The 19,234-nt window shown below is 36.5% G+C and overlaps 2 protein-coding genes and 1 non-coding gene across 9 annotated transcripts in view; all 3 read left to right on the forward strand.

Annotated features, from left to right (window-relative positions):
- The first annotated feature begins 1,795 nt into the window (after positions 1-1,795).
- On the forward strand, positions 1,796-7,565 carry LOC126875056 (protein YIF1B). 3 transcript variants are annotated; one of them, XM_050637678.1, is made up of 4 exons: positions 1,796-1,946; positions 6,351-6,436; positions 6,510-6,842; positions 6,921-7,565. In XM_050637678.1, the coding sequence occupies exons 2-4, from the start codon at positions 6,404-6,406 to the stop codon at positions 7,446-7,448; spliced, it is 894 nt and encodes a 297-aa protein (XP_050493635.1). In that variant the 5' UTR covers positions 1,796-1,946; positions 6,351-6,403; the 3' UTR covers positions 7,449-7,565. The 3 variants fall into 3 exon arrangements, with proteins under 3 accessions (XP_050493635.1, XP_050493634.1, XP_050493633.1); XM_050637677.1 differs by lacking the exon at positions 1,796-1,946 and adding an exon at positions 5,839-6,049 and having other exon boundaries at positions 6,936-7,565; XM_050637676.1 differs by lacking the exon at positions 1,796-1,946 and adding an exon at positions 5,843-6,049.
- On the forward strand, positions 5,229-5,300 carry Trnac-gca (transfer RNA cysteine (anticodon GCA)). The gene has a single exon. It is a non-coding gene; the product is annotated as a tRNA-Cys (tRNA).
- Positions 7,566-7,931: 366 nt separating the features above from the next.
- The window catches only part of LOC126874947 (phosphofurin acidic cluster sorting protein 2), a 206,007-nt gene continuing 194,704 nt past the window's right edge, over positions 7,932-19,234 (forward strand). For all 5 annotated transcript variants that reach the window (XM_050637476.1, XM_050637478.1, XM_050637482.1 and 2 more), the window contains exon 1: positions 7,932-8,123. In XM_050637476.1, coding sequence (XP_050493433.1) covers positions 8,020-8,123 — 104 coding nt within the window. In that variant the 5' untranslated portion in view covers positions 7,932-8,019. The remainder of the gene's footprint in view (positions 8,124-19,234) is intronic.

Consider the following 19,234-nt stretch of genomic DNA (forward strand, 5'->3'; position numbering starts at 1 on the left):
ACGAATAAGAACTGATCGTGAATGAATGAGGGCATTTCCTCGGCTATCTGATGTCTCTGCCACATTTTTTACAACCTAATTCTAGCACTGTCCGTTGTTAAATATTGTCTGGCTGAAAACGCTTTAATCAGTGTACGCCGGAAGTAAACACAGCCACTGCGTGACTGACAGCGAACACCTTACAGTTTACAGCAATCGCAACAATAATCGCTACAGAACTACTCACGGACATGCCCGCAGCGTTGCCGCAAATCCACCAAATTTGACAACGCTGCGACGCGACAATGTGAAGATTTCTATGCAGATTTTTCTAATATCCGTAAGTAAGTTTCGTCGACATCGATCGTACAGAAAGTTTCCGTTTTCCAAAGTAAAAATAGCGAATAGTTTGGATAATGATTAAATTGATTGACACCGAGACCTCGTTCTCATACGAAACAGCCGACACGATCGCAGATCCCATCAGAAGTTTATCACTAAACTCGACCCGAATTTAAAGCTCGGTTACTGACCACGTGGTGGATTGACCAGGTCACTCGCTGCCATAGAAACCTAACGCCACAACACCTATCACTCGTCGAGAGCTATTATGCCGGGTTTCATGGCAAGGTCGACATATCTTCAATTTTCGTTTCTTTCTCCCCTACATCGTTTCCCCCGCCGTGCGATTAAAACGTGCGATAGAACTCGCAAGACATTGAACGACCGATAAAGCGTCTCGCGCTTGCTTCGTCGAACGACGAATTCAAATAATTGGAGAAGCGAAAAAAAATATTCGAGTAACTTGATCCTTCTACGTTTCACGGATATTTCAATGTCGCGTAAAGTGGTATAAAAAATGGAGGAGAAAAGGAAACGAAGGGAAGCTTGTTCATTTCACACGCTCCTTTCTTATCGCGAAGCGATCACTTTTCACGCGAGGCTATTATTACAGTCGATATTGAAATTTGAAATTTGTATCGTTTTGCTTAAGCGTTCAACGACGTAAGCGATGCTCGTTTTCTTACGTATTGCGCGAGCCAACAAACTCCGTACGCTCGTTCTAACTCGTTTTAGGCTGCAAGAAGCGCCATAAGAGACGAAGAAGGCTCGCGTAGTCCGAGTATTCGGCGTATAATTTTGGAAGACGTATGCGGCCGTGGAAAATAGAGCGATATGAATCGATTGATCTTCAAGGGAAAAGAAGTTTGATAAGAAAACTAAAGACGAGCAGCTGTGCACGCTACTGGCACAGTAGCACTGAACGAAATTGACTCTATCGGACGTGTTGACGAGTGCCCTTGAGTTTCGCCGTGAAACAGGGCAGTCTAATTTGAGTGGACTATGGAAAGTACGAAACCCGATCGAATCTACACTACAACCTTGATTACGATCACAGCGAATCACAAATTACAGCCACACGAACTTTAATGACATTCTACTCAGAAAGAAAGTTTACTCTATGCAGAGCAAGATTAACAAATCTCTCGTGTCGTTGAAAAGCGAGACTTTAACGAAGCACAGAGGATAGATAGACGTTTCAAATTTCAGCTTTGATCGCTGTTGTCAATGAAACCCATTTCTACCAAATTGGATCATTTTGACAGATCCGTCCCGTCACGCTCGAAATGCAGAAAATCGTTTCCTAACCTATACATGCATCATCGAAAATGCAATTTGCTCTGCACCTCGAACAGTGTTACCATCGTTCTTAAACAGCAGCGTCTACGTTCCTAACCTGTTTCCCGTCACGTGTCACGCTATCGTGGAGGTGGAACCAGACTTCCAGTCAGTTTATAATGTGTGTAACGGCATGGCAGAATCGATAGCGGTTTTCAAGTAACGATCTATTTTTCCCTGAAAATCCTACAGAGGAGAAAGATTCGTCCTGGCGAGATTCGTTTTTATCAGAGACGAATCGATCCAATCATTCGACCATCACTTCGCACGGATACTTCTATTGCTCGGTGCGTTCAAAAAAATGATGTGTTTGGTTGTTCGAAAAGTTTCTTTCGTTTCATAAGATGATAATAGATGAATGACAATTTCTGTTTTATATTATTATATTGAATTGGGTGTGATCCATTTCGTTCTATTTCTATTATTATGTCCTTATTACACTAAAATTATTATTATTTCCTTATAAAACGAAACGAAAAAAACAGGTTAGGTTTCAAACAACCTAATACGTCCAACAGCATGCCGATCGTAAGAACTTGAAATAGTTTTAATTTATATACTATTTTTATTTTACTTCATTTAATAATATTTAAATACTTGAATAATTATCGCCAAGGATTGGCTTCATGTGCCTTTAGACTCTAGACGAGCGGCGAATCGCGATAAAAATCGATTTCAAACTAAGAAGAAAGTACTATCAAATACATAGGAGCGAAGAAAGTATTTCCTTTTAAATTCATTGAATAGTCGTTCGTAGAAGAAAGCTCTTCGTATATTTTTCAAATTAACATGGTCACGTCAGCCTATAGAATATTAATACCTCGTTAACCTAACCTTTAATTACATCGTAACGATGGGATTTTTGAGAAAATTAACCTTGTAAATAAATAACACATTTTATTTTCTATTCTTTACATATCTTCGCACAGTAGAAAAATCTGCTGCTACAAATTCTATTCTTACGTTTACTTTCATCTTACTCGTTATTTATCACCATATGAACTATGCTTAATTATTTTAACAATTATCCTGCCGATTGGCCACTCGTATCGCGAAGATTCAAGATCATAGAAAAGGATCTGTCAGTATCGGCAAACTTGCAAACGCGTGACTTATGAAATTCTGCTAGTAGTGTCAGTTGGATCGCGAGAGAATTCAGAAAATTCGTGATTGGAGAGAAGTCGAGTCGTCGTAAAAGCGTCACGCGTATCGACGGAAGGAAAGCAACTGGGTCTAGCAGGTAATGCAACACCTTGCAAGGAAGAAAGTAAAAGCGGCAAGAAACACGACATCTCTACAACGTTATGAATATAGTGAGCGCCAGCAAGAAAAGTGCATTCTACATTCCAAGAGCGTTTCTGCTGGAGTACTGAATCAGCGTGGTGCTGTGTAACGAAGTGGCGAACGTTTAGTGATATCTATACACACGTACGACGAACCCACGTGCACGTGTTGCCGTAACGCGGCGATGACTGAAAATCGTTATTTCGTTGATTCACCGTGCCGCACGTCGATCGTTATTGCTCCGTTAATAATTCGCGGAGGCCTTCGTTCCTTCGTGATGGCGCGTCGTTAATATTTAATGATAACATCTCCGGTTTCACGTGAGTTTACGTGCGCTGCGCAGTAACGTCGTGAGAACGTTTGATTAATCGCGTTTATTGGTGACCAAACTGATCGTTGGCGATCGTCGATCGACAATAGAACACGAAAACGATCACAGTCGTACGAACAATCATGAGAATCGATCTGAAGTAAGCGGCAAGCGCATGATCGAGGTAAGAGGAACGTTTAACTCGAACTCATAGTTTCTAGTTTCTATATTGTTCTCGCTTCAACAAACAGAAAAATAATATTGCTGAAAAGACTTTTGCTCAAACTCGAGATGTTGTTTATTAACGTTAGAAAAATACGATCGGAAAGAAAGAACGAAGCGCAGTTCAGACTTATCCTTCGATTCGTTGCGTGCTTATTTGAGAAAATTAATGAAAGTGAATGTGAGTTGGTAGTATTAGCGTGTTTGAAGTAAATCGAGTAGCTCCTCTTCAGATAAGCCCCGTATCGTAAGCGTACTTCATTGATGAATATGTTATCCGGATCTCGTCTGTGAATAGCACGTAGAATAGTTTGTCGTGGAAAATGTGCGAGAAATTATTTTTAACACGTGACAAGCAGGACGCTAGTTTGAAGATAAATATAATTGACGAAGCTGACAGATTGCGTATTATAATTGTTAATGCGGGAAAATTAAAAATTACGTCGCATGATTTAAACGTGGCGGCATATCAAGATTGTAACGATAGGGATTAATAAATATTTTCATATTAACTTTTTAACATTATATAAATCTTCATTTTATATAAATATTATATACATAGTTTTACAGTGTTATGTTATGAAAAATGTAGATGTGAAATATATGACTGCGTAAGTATGTAGATATGTGGCCATCTACAACTGCTTGCTGTGCGATACACATGTACACTGTCTGTCGGTGTAACAACAGTCGTCTCGTTGCTCACAAATTCCATTAATTTTACTTCTTCTATAAAGCTTTCGTCTATAAAGTTTTAACGTGTAACTTAAAAAATGATAACGTGCCTGAAAGTATATATACAAATGTATATTTATCATACTATTAAAATTACGTGTTTTACTCCGAACGTGAGCCACCGTGTCCGAGGATTACACGTGCGTTTCATTGCCAGTGATAAGGTTTGAATTCGATAGAGAGTGCCGAAAGAGCGAATAATATGGGACATTGTTGTTTTGCTTAGAACTTACTTTCTGAAAAATTGCGCTCCCAGCTTTTGACTATTTCCCATTGCGAGGTGTAATCTTGAAAAATGTATTTGTCACTGATCGACGCATCATCCACGAGGTTTCAAGAACTCTGAAGCGCACCACACGAGGGTGGGACGCGCACTGACATCCCTTTGATACCGCGGCTAGTTAATGTAAAGGTTGCCTAGTTACCACCGTCTCAGTAACGTATCAACAGAGGCAGAAACACTTATATGTCTCTGTGACTGGAATTGTATCTTTGCACTTACTGCTTAGGTCTACTATATTTACCTTATTTTCCTCGACTGATTTACGTTCTCAATTTGTTTCATTCAATGACAGTAGAAACATAAATTAACAACGTAGATACGATACTAATTAATTCTATGTTGTTATTTATTGATATTCATTGTAATTAATCTTTCATAGAAAAGGATTAAGTGGAGTAATGTGAAAAATACGCGTGAATGAAACGATATATGTGTAAATACGTCTCTTTTATATTTTATATTTTGCTTTGATATAAATATCTTCTTCTTTATCTTGATATAAATATATTTTAGTGTATAAAGAAATTTTTAATAATAAATGTCCTATTAATAAGTGATCTGTATCTTTTACTAAAAAAATAACAGCGAGGTTTTAAACTTTAATTAACAAATGTTGAATTAATAATTAGATAATATGTTTATTAGAGTTAGTTAATGAATAATTTTGTAAATAAATAAAATATATGTACATAGTATTAATTCAAATCTTGCTATTAGAAGATATTTGATACAACAGGGGGTATAGCTCAGTGGTAGAGCATTCGACTGCAGATCGAGAGGTCCCCGGTTCAAACCCGGGTGCCCCCTGATTTGATTATTTTTGCTCTACTTCAAACTCAACTTTTTTAAATTCATATTTATTGGTATAATATATTACAATATAGATATTATATCTGTATTTTACAATACATAAGAGGATAGTTTAACATTTTAACCTATACTATATACTATACTATAATAATAATACTATAATACTATAGTATGAATAACTACAAAGGCGTATTATCATCCTACGTAACATGATAAGATCTGCATGTATGTCAATTACTTACGCGAATATTGTAATACATATTTTAAATCGTATATTTACGTACTTATTTCATATATGTACATCTTTTTAAAAATATATAAAATAATTTTCTACATTCCCTCTTGTGATATTAGACTTAATCAGCAAATGATTGGACATTTGAAAATGTGCAGTTTGTACAAAAAATTGTATTGGAAGAATTATTCAACAAATATTTAAGTTGCAGAAGTTACTAGTAGTGAATAATTATGTTAACTAGAGTAATTTAAGGACATCTGCTACAACATGACAGAATTACAATGTACTGAGATTGGTAGTGGCAATAATTGTAACTTCTCAACGTAGCGCAACGTATGACGTACTATGGCGACGTGTAGCATGCATTGTTTTCAAGTTTCTTTGTGAAAATAATCGGGTCTGAACCCGCAAGTAATACAATTTTGATTAGTATTTGGTGATTTTAATAAACAGTTCAAGGAATTCAATTCGAAAAACATGAATTATAATCATTCAAGTCCGCGGCGAGGTAAGTTTGTTGATCCGCGAATATATGTCATTTTATCTATTGAATCCATTACTATTCGTGGCTTAGATTTGATAGTGTAATGAGTTTATTTTAATAAAAATAATGTATTTATTTATTAATACATTTTACATTTATTGAAGAATATGGGTACAATGTAATATAATATTACGAAACGTTATATAGAGGTTATGATTTCTAAGCCTCTCTTATTTAATAAAGTGTTAATCTTTATATTGAGATAGTTATGTTTTATTGTAATAATATTTTGTGTAATGTTATTTAAATGAGAAATTTTTAATAGGGAAGCCAAAAAGATTGCTTGATCCATCTGCTGGTATTTCTGCATCAGCATCGATGCCTCAGAGCCCATACATGTATAATCAGCAGGTAAAGATTAACAGGCGTACTTATTATAAGTTATTGTAGAATATGAGAACTTTGTTCTTGTTTGGTCTAACAGATTCCTATGGATAATGGTATAGTACCAGAGTATGGTTACAACATGCCAGAACAACAGCCTCCACCATATGGATTTAATATGACGCCGATGCAACATTACCTACCTCCTGAAAGTCGTGGCGATGAATATGCAACCTCACAATTTGCGACGCAATTATTGACACAGCCAGTAGTTACAAACATGGCTGTACAATATGGAAATGTTTTGGTTGGATCTGGGAAACAGCAATTTGAAAAATATGTGCCAGTTTCAGCTTTAAAATATTATTTTGCTGTTGACACAAATTATGTTGCTTCGAAACTAGCTTTGTTATTTTTTCCATTTACTCATAAAGTAAGTTATCTCGAATCTAATAGCTTATCTCGAATAGAGCTTAATTATCTTCAAATAAACGATTAATATTTTCAACAGGACTGGTCTGTGAAGTACGAACAAGATGCTCCATTACAACCACGTTATGAAACAAATGCACCAGATATGTATATTCCAACAATGGCGTTTTTAACATACATAGTTTCAGCTGTATTAGTTTCAGGAACTCAAGAACGTTTCACCCCAGAACAGTTAAGTATTTTGGCTAGTACTGCTCTTGCTTGGGGAGTCATAGAACTAGTTGTGCATATTGTAAGCCTCTATGTGATGAATCTTGAGACAAGTCTTTCAACATTAGATTTGTTAGCTTACTGCGGTTATAAATATGTCGGTATGAATACAGCTCTTTTGGTTTCCTTGTTATTTCGAAAATTTGGCTATTACATAGTTTTATTGTACTTCAGTGCGTCTTTAGGGTTTTTCCTTATACGGTCACTAAAGCTAAGAGTCATTCCGCAAAATAGCCCGTACACAGCTTCTGGAAATAAGAGGAGACTCTATTTTATACTATTTGTAGCAGGTATTCAACCTGTGCTAATGTGGTGGTTATCTTATCATTTGGTTTAATCAGTAATAATATGGAAAGAAATTGAAATGCGTTTAAATAAAAACGAAATGTGTATATTTATTTGATTATTCACATCATATGTGCATTTTTATAATAAAAATTTCTTCCAAAAATTACTTATTATTCATTAAATGAACCTGCTATTCGTTATAATCTTTGTTAAATAATTTTGTATAAATGAAGTTATAAATAAAAAATTATGATAATCGTAAATTATTTCAAAGTTTCTTACTATCTTTTTATAACATAATATTCATAATATTCATATAATATTTATTAATCAATCATCGTGAATTTTGAAATGTATCTGAGGAATATTACCGACCGTGCGATTGCTTCGCGAGCGTGTTCCATAGCAGGTATGTACATGCATACACACACATTGATATAATTCGCGTTGTTTACTTCGGTTATTCTCCGGAAGGTGTCTTCGTACTTTTCCGTAATTCTTCGTCAATTCACGAAACGGTCGTTCATATGGCGCCACAAGCGTGATTAGTCAGTCAGTCAGCCGCGAGCCGCGGTGAACTGAAGGCGTAGTGAGTGTTTCTGTGGGCCGACGGGCCAAAAATGGCGGAGCGTACGAAGACGACAGCCCCGGCCACCCGGCCCGTTCCCATGAAGCTGTTTGCCTCCTGGGAAGTAGATTGTACTGCACCGAATTGTATACCCAGGTAATCGATAATCAATCGTAGATTCTTATACAGCTTCTGTGTTACACACGATATTCGCATTGTTACTCCGTTGTCACTGGTGGACGCCAGACACTCGACGGACATTCACGGTATTCACACGCCCTTTTTTCCATGATCATTCGCATTTTTCTGTTCGCACCCCTGCCTCAAGGGCACCAGTGTTCGCGTACTGTTTTGACCTTCCATCGGATTAACGTGTTTCTTTTATAACATACGCCAGATAGGTTATTCGGGATGCGTGTCAGGTTGGGACTGCGTGGCGCGCTCTGCCTATTGTAGGATGCTAGCTGTCAATCGGATGTGACAGATGACCGAACGTGTGTATCATAATCTCCATCCCGATATTCACAGTGGTTTTATCTCGCCGATAGTCGATCGATATCGTTCCAATACCGGCGATTTTCCTTTCTTTTTTCTTTCTCTATTTGTTTATATTCGACGGTTTATACTCGACGAGTAAATGCAAGAAATTCGATGCAGAGAGAAAGAGAGAGCGGGAGAGTGAGAGAGAAAGAGAGAAAGAGGAACGAAAGGAAAGTTCAAAGTTTTGTGTACGAGTCTACCGACATTGGCTACCGGGAAAGAATTGTTGCTATGTTGTAGGTCGAATGGTAGATGCTTAGTCGCGTGCGAATAAACAAGTCAAACAAACAGTCGTGTGTTGATTGTGCGTGTACGCTCGTTAGATTAGAATATGTTCCGCCAAAGTTCACACTTTCGTGCAATGGGATGTCGTGTTCGAATGTCATGGTTGTCCGTTTTCACGGGCGCGTTAATTCGATCTTAACCTCCGTTTCGTGATATAATGTCCCATTGAATCATTTTCTTTCCTCGTTACGCGTTTCTATGCACCGATGAACATTCGAAAGTAAACAGAAGCCTTCATGCAGGATATAATATACGAGTAATCCGTAAGTACGTTAATCACGAATTATTTCTGCTACGCATTTTTATGAATAGTTCACCATGTTTCTCTCTGTTTGAAACGAAATAGACAGCGGCCATGATTCGAACTGAATAACTGTATATTATTAATACACATTATTACATTTTGTTCGAATTTAAGGAATTTAATCCTTCATTATTAAATAATGAAAGTTTGGATTAGATTTACGTTTGGTATTTAATTTTTATTTGTATTCTCTCCATTTTGCTATATATATATATATTTAAAACACGATAAAATCACGGAATAAATGTGACTAGAATATAAATATATACGTATTTGTATTTTATTCACTTTCATCTTGTATTCTTCTGTAAGAGAGACACAAAGAATGCGCTGAAAATAAGTCTGGTGTTTTATCGCAATTAAGTACATTTAACATTAACATTATAATGTTATTAATAACTTGTTAAAATACGATATAAGTGTTAGAGGATTAAATTAATCGCGTACTCATGCATTAAAGATTAATATTCATTTATTAATAAATTACTCGCATGTATTTACGTATTCAAAAATTAATAGATATATCTGCAAATCTATACGTTAGCAGATACATATTTAGCATTTATCATCTTTTATAGCATAAAATTTGTACCAAAGAAATCGAGAAGTCTACGTATCGCTATCTGTACACTTTCCAAAAAATGATTAAAATTCCATCATCAAAAAATATATGAAAATATCAACATAATATGAATAATTATTTACATAATGATAATAAATTTATAAAATTTCTCTGAAGAATCGACAACTGATTATTCTGTCGTATTAAATGTTAAATCAAAGCTTCCAGTCGTTTACAAACGTATTTTAATTTCGTTTCGTTTCTTTCTGCTCAAAATTCTCCTTGAAGGTGGCGCGATATGTTGAAGGTGGTTTTTGTTTTGCCTGATATTTCGGACGTCGGTTGTAATCGATCGAAGATATCCAATATCCAATAACTTAGTAATTTTACTACGTGACATCCGGCTGTTCCGGATCTTATTGCCAGTCCTTTCCGATAAAGGTGTTCTTATTGCGTATGAATCGCTTTGTCGTGCCCGTAACGCAATTCGCTAAAACGTAATTTATATCCGCGTAGTTGCGTCGAGTTTTTTTTTTTTTTTTTTTCTTTTCCATCCGGCACGACGTTCGCATAAATCGACGCGACGATAATAATAATAATAATAATAAATGCTCTCGCACGATCTTGAAATTTATTAAAAATAAAATCCATAATCTTCCATCATGAACGATACATAATCCCAAGGAAGGTCATAAGTTGTTACACAAATTAGGATACGGTATAATTAAAGCTCGCGCAATCTTCCTATTATTACGTTGTTTATCGTTACTTAGGTTTCAATATATCATCATTGTTATTGCATCGTTTATTTCATTATCGTTAATCACGTTATTTATTTCATTGTATTACGTCTTCCTACGTTAGTAAATCAAATCGTTCGTTACCATATTATGCAATGTACACATAAGAAATAATTCGAATTAATCAATATTCTATCATTATATAACGTTGAACCGTAATTCGCTGCCCGTGCTCGGCTATACTTAATGTGCCGCCTGGTACATTTAGTTTACACATGATAACGCAAGCAAGAAACTTTCAAGATATCGATTAACATGTTCGATGTAGACGATTCTCCAATTACCGCGAATAACGGGTTTTAAGCTACGTACAGACCTTCGTCGTTCTAATTAATACCAGTTGCGAATTACTCGAGGTCATAGACTACAATTAGTATCGTCGGTCGAATAAATTGCCGATACACCGAGTTTCCTCAACGTTTTGCAACATGTATCAAGTATTGTCCGCCCCGTCTCTATGATAAATCGGATATTCGTAATGAACGTGGTCCACCTGTTGGTTTCCAAGAGGCGCGGGTGCTCGCCATTTGAACGAGCTAAATGGAACGATGAAACATACATTTGCCCTGGCAAACGTCTTGCGCGCTGTTGTCATTTCCAAGCGCAAATGCGGACAAAAGAGTTGAGCATTGGTCCATAATTTTTAATTAACAAACGACGCAGGTTAAATATGTTTTGGGGATTGTTTCGAAGTTTCTAGAACATCACTCGCGCGATATTAAAATATTACTCGTCCTGATGATCGGTATTTGGACGCTCAAATAATAGCAAATGCGTGAAGTTCATCTCACAGCTTTTTGTATCTTTTTATTCCTTCGGTGTATTTCGAAATGTTCGAAACGTCTCGAAGTTTACGAACATATTTTGGTTTCCGCTAAAATTGCAATTTAAAACGGCAGATTACAACTACTTTCTACCCACGATGAGTATATACTTGTCGTGAAAAAACAATAGTATTTGGTGCTAGAATGAGTATACTTATTTTCGTACTCAGTATTATAGTTTCTTCACAACGAATAAACTGCTCGCAGCACTTAATATTTTCTTTTCCTTACGACGACTATTCTCGTCGTGCAGCGAAATAATAGTGTCATTCCTTCACAACGAGTATACTCGTCGCAGCACGAAATAATATTTCCATTCCTTCACGACGAATATAGTCGTCAGAGCACGAAATAATATTGCCACTTCTTCACGACGAATATAGTCGTCGCAGCACGAAATAATATTTCCATTCCTTCACGACGAGTATACTCGTCGCAGCACGAAATAATATTGCCACTTCTACACGACGAGTATACTCGTCGCAGCACGAAGTAATATTGTCATTTCTTCACGACGAGTATACTCGTAGCAGCACGAAATAATATTGCCACTTCTTCACGACGAATATAGTCGTCGCAGCACGAAATATTTCCATTTCTTCACGAAGAGTATACTCGCCGCAGCGCGAAGTAATATTGCCATTCCTTCACGACGAGTATACTCGTCGCAGCACGAAATGATATTTTCATTCCTTCACGACAAATATACTCGTCAGAGCACGAAATAATATTGCCATTTCTTCACGACGAGTATACTCGTCGCAGCACGATATAGTATTGCCATTTCTTCACGACGAGTATACTCGTCGCAGCACGAAATAATATTGCCACTTCTTCACGACGAATATAGTCGTCGCAGCACGAAGTAATATTGCCATTTCTTCACGACGAATATACTCGTCAGAGCACGAAATAATATTGCCATTTCTTCGCGACGAGTAAACTCGTGACAGCACGAAATAATATTGCCATTTCTTCGCGACGAGTAAACTCGTGACAGCACGAAATAATATTGCCACTTCTTCACGACGAATATAGTCGTCGCAGCACAAAGTAATATTGCCATTTCTTCACGACGAGTATACTCGTCGAGAACGGTTGATCTAGTTTGCCGCTGTGATCTTATCTCGGGCGATCGTATATGGTTAGTCGACATTAATAAAAATAATAGTTGACATTAATTGGTATGAATAAGAAGACGCTAATTTTAGTTGGGTAGAAGCTGCGTGCTACGAGCACGCTCAAGTTAAAGTAATTTGTCTGATAAGAACAGCAGTTGACATTAATTAGCGTAAATAAAGAAGCTAATCGAAGGTGGATGAAAACCGCCCCTACGAAAACGCCCGAGTCCAGTAGCTTCAGGTGTGTCTATCCAACGTTGAGATCTTGGAATGATTGCGATATGTGTTGTGTGTAAAGATTATATAGGTGTTTATAGCGCCAGATATTTATCATTGTTAAACATGGAATTCGATCGACGCAGCTACATTCCTCGTTTCGCTTCCAATTTGCCAGAACATTGGCCCCAGTTGTGGCAAGAAGCAGAGAAACATTCTCGCATCGTATCGTAATATTTTCAGTGGTTTGCATCGAGTGTTCAAATGTAACTGTCTTCCATAAAAATACGTCAACCCGCCACGGTTATCTTCGATAGACCTATATCTTCGAATACCATAGGTTGCTGTCGTTTGCAATTACGCGAGGTGTATGGAAATCCTCTTATTCAATCGCCAAGTACCTAGCTTCGAGTACGTAACTTTAAGTACCCTAGAATCAGTCAGCGAAAGTATGTCAAGAAAGTCAGGAAAAATATATTTGTCGTGTGTTCCTTCGCTACGTACCGTATTATATACATTTCACTCTGGCAAATATCGTAATCGGGAAACTCATACTACCCTGGTAAGTTCGAGGAAGAGACACCTTCGTCAAGGTTGGAGTAGCCTGAGACGTTAGAGTCGTCGTTTCGTTCGATTGTCCAACGTCGCTTTGAGATCGTTGCACTGTGAAACACGTCGAATAGGGCAGCTGGTATTTTGCATGAAAAATTTGCAGAATCGCGCGTCTAACGCCCCACTGAACCGGGCAAACGACCAAAGAGATCGAGATCGATCCTGCCACGCTTTTTACCTTGAATTATTCACGGATCGCAGCTTTCACACGCTGCTCGCCGGCGACAGGGTCTTTGGAAAATATTTACAATTCTAATGGAAATCTGAAAAGGCTCACGTGCTACGCGAGCAGTATGGTCTTTTGTAGTTGACCGTCGTCGTTAGAATCGGCCGTTTCATCTGAATTATAATTAGTCCTAGACTATTGCTAGTCCTCTGGCACGAGAATTGCCTACGAGGGATAGACAACTGCGTTTCGTATGTTCCACGCATTACAGTGCATGGCTATTAGGATTTAGTTATCGTTGCAACTGTACAAACAGGAGAATAACGTTAGATATAAATAGTAAAAAAATCGTAAAGTACGTGCGGAATATATTTTTCAGTCCGACAGGACGATAAGTGATATCTGAATCAACCTTTTATTTTTTATCATTCGACTCTACCGGAGTCGGATTTCTGTTATTTTGTACGTGTACGCTCTCGTTCGTAAGTAGCCGGACATTTATTATTGATTTTATACGAATATCTTGCTTCAATTTCTCTTATGGATTTATTATGTTGTCCTATGATTTCGATGTCACTTTTGCACAATGTTAATTAAGCGATATTTATTTATTTATTTATCTGCTTAGTCAGGGGAAGAAAAAGTAACCGAGTATTATTTATTGTTTGTTATTTATTGAATATACGTAGAAATTAAATTTATAAAATTACATGCTAACGTGCAGTAAATTACAAAGTAATATGGGCTAGATAAGGCACGGTACAACAAATTCTAAATTAAAATGACTGCACTGGGGAAAATATTAATTGAAGAATAGACACCATTGAAGTTTGAAATCCATATTATGTTATATATATTAGTATTAGTATATATATATTAGTATATATAATAGTATTAATAATGTATTTATTATAATATTTATTAACAAATAATATAAAGGTACGAAGACATATATAATGTATATAATATATATACATTATAATAAATATTCTAATACATAGACATATACTATTAAACATAACATATTAAACATATTTAAAACGCATATAATATACATGAAACGTATTAAAAGTACAAATTATATATTAATACTATTATATATGTTTGTATATGTCTATATATAATAGTATTAATATTATTATAATATTTATTATAATATATATATGTACTATTATATATATTATATATATATCTCTATATTATTTGTTAATAAATATTATAATAAATATATCATTGATACCATTATATATAGACATATATAATAGTACATAATAAATATATTATTAATACTATTATAAAATCTGGTACTAAATATATTATTAAAATATATACATATATAATAGTATTAATATATTATGTTTAATATTGTTAATACATTTTGTGTATGTTATATGTTTTAAATATGTTTAATAGTATTATCATATATTTATTATAATATGTATTAACAAATAATATAAAAATACGCAAGCGAAGTGATACGGAGGTATATCAAGATGATAAGGTCATCGAAGAAATGTTGTCTTCCGTCTGTTCTTTATCTATTAATCTATTTAACGTGTCTATTTCCCGCAGAGTATTCCTCCAGTATATTTCCTATACCTTTTACCTTTCGTTAAATTACCAATTTAATTTAAGATTAATAAACACGAGGACAGAGCAATGAAAGCGCCCAAACGATTTTAGCCCATATTTTCGTTTACTCGTCCTTGTAATAACTTTATCAATACAGCAGAACCTCGATTGTCCGAGATTACGTAATCCGGATAATACGGAAAGGTTTATCAGTGTTCGTAAATCGTACAACAAAATCATAGAAAACGTTCGATGGCGTAACATTGTACGTGCCTTTAGGTTTAATTAATCGTCTAATCGATGGAAAGTTCAATTAACCGCTTTCACAATACCTGACTATTCACGCTATTTTATCTGTGTCGATTACTATCTTTTATTCGTTGCTGTTTTATATTTTATTTGAAAGAATTTAAAATCGGGTAGAGTTTGCAAGCTTCTCGGATAATACGAAGCAATTGGCTGTATCGTTGTCGAGTAAATATCGCTGATATTGTCCAAGGGCAACACGAAGATCGCGAGACAACAAGGTCATAAAATCACAAAGGAAACTAAATTCGTCAGATGTTTATGCGAAGTGTGTAAACACGTCAACGCTTGGCTGTATGCGTGTATCTGAGAAGCGAAACACAAATGAAACAAGCTTTCCAGTAAAAGTGGAAAACTGTTTACAAGCTTACAAAATAATTATTTGCTAAGCACATAATCTTTCGATAAACAGATTGTTCGATGGAACGTTATTTTTCTAATTCTTCGTTTTTAACGTTTCTCAACATATGTCTGACAAACATATATTTTCTTCAGCCATCAAAAAAACTCCATAGAGAATATAACGTTTAACAATTGCAGTATTTTATTAAAAACCAATAAGCATATTTAAAAATATTCTTAGGGACGTGTTTTAGCGCAATATCCTTGAAAACAGTTCCTTCTATAGAGAAGCATCGAGCAATATTTACAAATATACCGTGTCACGCTCCTCACTTTTTTTTCAGTAGCCGTACGGTATTTTCGTTGCCTGGAATTCCTTTCTCAGTGGCAACCATTTGTCCTAAAATATTCGCGAACAATGTTCTGGTAAAATATCGCGAAATACCCCATGGAACTTGTTCCAGAAGCTCGAGCGAACGGGCATTCAGCGAACTTTTCAATATGATTTTTTACGTGGACGGAATTCCTTAAAAATTGGAATCTTACTGCTTTTGAATCTTTTCGAAAAATACGCGACAGCTCAGGTTTCTTTATGCTCGTCAGAGCGTACGGTCGTTAAGGCGTTAAGGGAGAGATAACCGCGGTCACCATGGCAGTTGAGTCATTGAACCATCGAGTCGCAGCATGGCTAGAGGAGATCTTTTCTTTAGAAGTTGACGCGCTGGCTCGTCTCGGTTTGTCAAAGAACGGGTCACTGGTTCACATCGTACGACGATTATTTCGTCTGGCGAAGTATCCACGTGCACGATATGCGAATAAATCTTCTACTAGCATCAGCAAACAGGTAGAGAATCATTATTACGCGATCGGAACAAATGTCGAGGAGCATGGTGAGAGGGTTAAGGTACCACTTCACCCTTGGTTCGCAGCGTTCCTTCATTTACATGACAAAGTGGTCGCGTTTTCTCATCGCCTGGGAACTTTTTCCACCTCTTCTGCGGTTCTCGCTGCACGGCAGCAATTCCGAGCACGCAGCAATCGTATTGAATAAATCGCGACCTCGCCTCCGTTACGTTTACCCAGACCGGACGAGTGTACTAATCGCAAATCGCCACTCGACGATGGGGGATACGCGTGGAGGATGCCACAGGCCAATGCGAAATATCCGCAACGACATTTCGCGAGCGTAGTGTGTGTGATCGTGGGTACACGGGCGGTTCGCAAGCCGATCGGTGTAGCTACGTTATCGTTGAAACCGAGGTAAATAAGGCTTCTTCGAAATGGTTGCAAGAAACTGACGATGCTAGCGGCGAGGATGAAAAAGACAAGGAGAGAAATGATTTTATCGTAAAAGATTTATTGCACAGGAAAAAGATTGTATCGTAAGATGATGTACAAATCGACTTAACTGCGGTGTAGTCGACGCAGTGCGTGAATTTAAGTGAACTTAATCGACGTAGCTCAGGACTTAATTGATTTTTCAACTGAAAAGTCTAACGATCGATTGGTTTCCGAACGACTTAGCCAATTTTTAGGGAACGTTGGGCTTGCGCTAATTGGCTTCTCAACCCTCCGTGTTTCAACACTCGTCGCAGAAAAAACTTTCAAGTCCGTAGTTGTATGAGTCACGTTTCGAAATTTCATCGGTCCTGTAGCGAGACACGACTGTCGTGGCTATGTTTGAAAGCAATCTAGAAATGTGGTGTGTGTGTTTAAGGTAAATATCTTGTCTACTTCCATATATCTAGAATGCACACAGACACACACGCGCGCGCGCGTTTTTAGTTTATATATACACACACGTTTCTATGTCATTTACATATATATATGGAAGTTGACAAGTTATTTATTTTAACACACACGCACACAAACATTTCTAGATTATACACACACACACATTTCTAGAATATATATATAAATACACACACATTTCATCTACATATGTATATATATATATATATATGGAAGTTGACAAGATATTTATCTTAACAAACAAACACACACACATTTGTAGATTATATATATGTATACATACATTTCTAAATTATGCGCGCGCGCACACACACACACAGAATATATATATGTACATATACACACACATTTCTATATCATCTACATACATACACATATATATATGGAAGTTAAAAGTTATTTATCCGCAAGCGTATATTTAGTAAAAATTAGCATACAGCATGAACAGCTATTTAAAGGGTATAAGAAGACTTAAATGCGGTCTCAGTGAATATTGAAGTTCATAAGTGCAATGGATAATAATTGGCTATGCTAATTTATAATAATGGGTAATAATAATTGACGGTTTCAATTTTTTGGTTTTCTATAGATACACACTGTTACATTATTGTACACGTTATGTATCGTTTAAATATCTTGCAATTTTCATGCACGTGTATTTTCAAATTGGTTTCATGACTTGATCAGTATAGTCGTGATATAGTCGAGTCTCGTAACAGTATTTAATCAGTTAGCTGTTTCTGACGAGTATACTCGTTATGTTATGACGTCGTGTTATGACAAGCCCTGCCAGTAATAAAACTAAAAAATAAAACAGTCGTTCCGTTCCAATTACGACAGTCACTTCGTTAATTCTATAGTATAATAGCCGTACGTGTTTGACGAGTATACTCGTCGTACAGGATCGTCAACAGGAAAAAGTCGTCTCCCCGTCGTTTATTTCATTTATTGAAAACGATCATCCGTGATATCCCACATCCCACAACGTTCAACTTGCGTTTATTTTCGAGAAACAGTTCCGTTTATCCTGTTAACTGCAGAATTTTGTTTAAAAAATTCTTTACGAGGTACGTAAGTAAAATCAAACAACGACGAGTATATACGTCGACCGCAAGTTAAATGCTCTTATTGTGAATTTTACGAAGAAAGTAAAGCAAAACGAGGGAGCATCACATTTTCATTCGATAAAGAGTTAAAAATCAAATAATCAAAATTAATAACCAAATAGTTAAACTTTTGTTTTTATAAAACACATAATAGTTTTACTGGAAGCATAAAAAGAAAATACCATTAAATATTACCATTATTAATATAGTAATATACCAAGTAATATACCATTTATATTACTTTTTACTAAAATTTTGACTTCTCCTAGTAAATGGTAATTATCTATTTTACACGACGAGTATACACGTCCACCGCGACAAAGTAAAGTAAATCGACGTGTGTACACGTCGAGCGCAGTTGACCGGTTAACGTGTCCAGCCATGACCAGTCGTTTTTCGAGCGATATCGAACAAATGACGCATAAAATTCGCTCGAATTTACGGCTATCCGCAACGCTGTGTTTCGTTATCGTCGCTGCTGCCAATACTTCGCATTTGCTCATGGAGATCGCCTATCCGTTATGCAAATCATCCGCAAAATTTCACTTCACGTTCCGTTTCTCGTCTTCTGTTCCTCGCGTAACTTTTTCGCCGAGCAGCGACTCGGTTCGATCGCTGGCGTGGCAGCCGAATCGATTCGTCATCGATACATCGAATAAGCAGACTCGTTTCGCGTTTCCTCCATTGTTTCTGCTCATCGCAGTCGAAAGTTGACGTCAATACTTGCGTCGTGAGTTCCTTCTTCGCGTGGATCACGAG

Source organism: Bombus huntii, chromosome 17, assembly GCF_024542735.1.
Source record: "Bombus huntii isolate Logan2020A chromosome 17, iyBomHunt1.1, whole genome shotgun sequence".
In the NCBI taxonomy this organism is placed as follows: domain Eukaryota; kingdom Metazoa; phylum Arthropoda; class Insecta; order Hymenoptera; family Apidae; genus Bombus; species Bombus huntii.

Excerpts from the sequence above, each read along its gene's own strand:
- LOC126875056 (XM_050637676.1), top strand. The coding sequence starts at position 6,019 with ATGAATTATAATCATTCAAGTCCGCGGCGAG. Across the intron at positions 6,050-6,350 it reads TCATTCAAGTCCGCGGCGAG|GGAAGCCAAAAAGATTGCTT; the intron begins GTAAGTTTGTTG and ends AATTTTTAATAG. Across the intron at positions 6,843-6,920 it reads TTTTTCCATTTACTCATAAA|GACTGGTCTGTGAAGTACGA; the intron begins GTAAGTTATCTC and ends TATTTTCAACAG.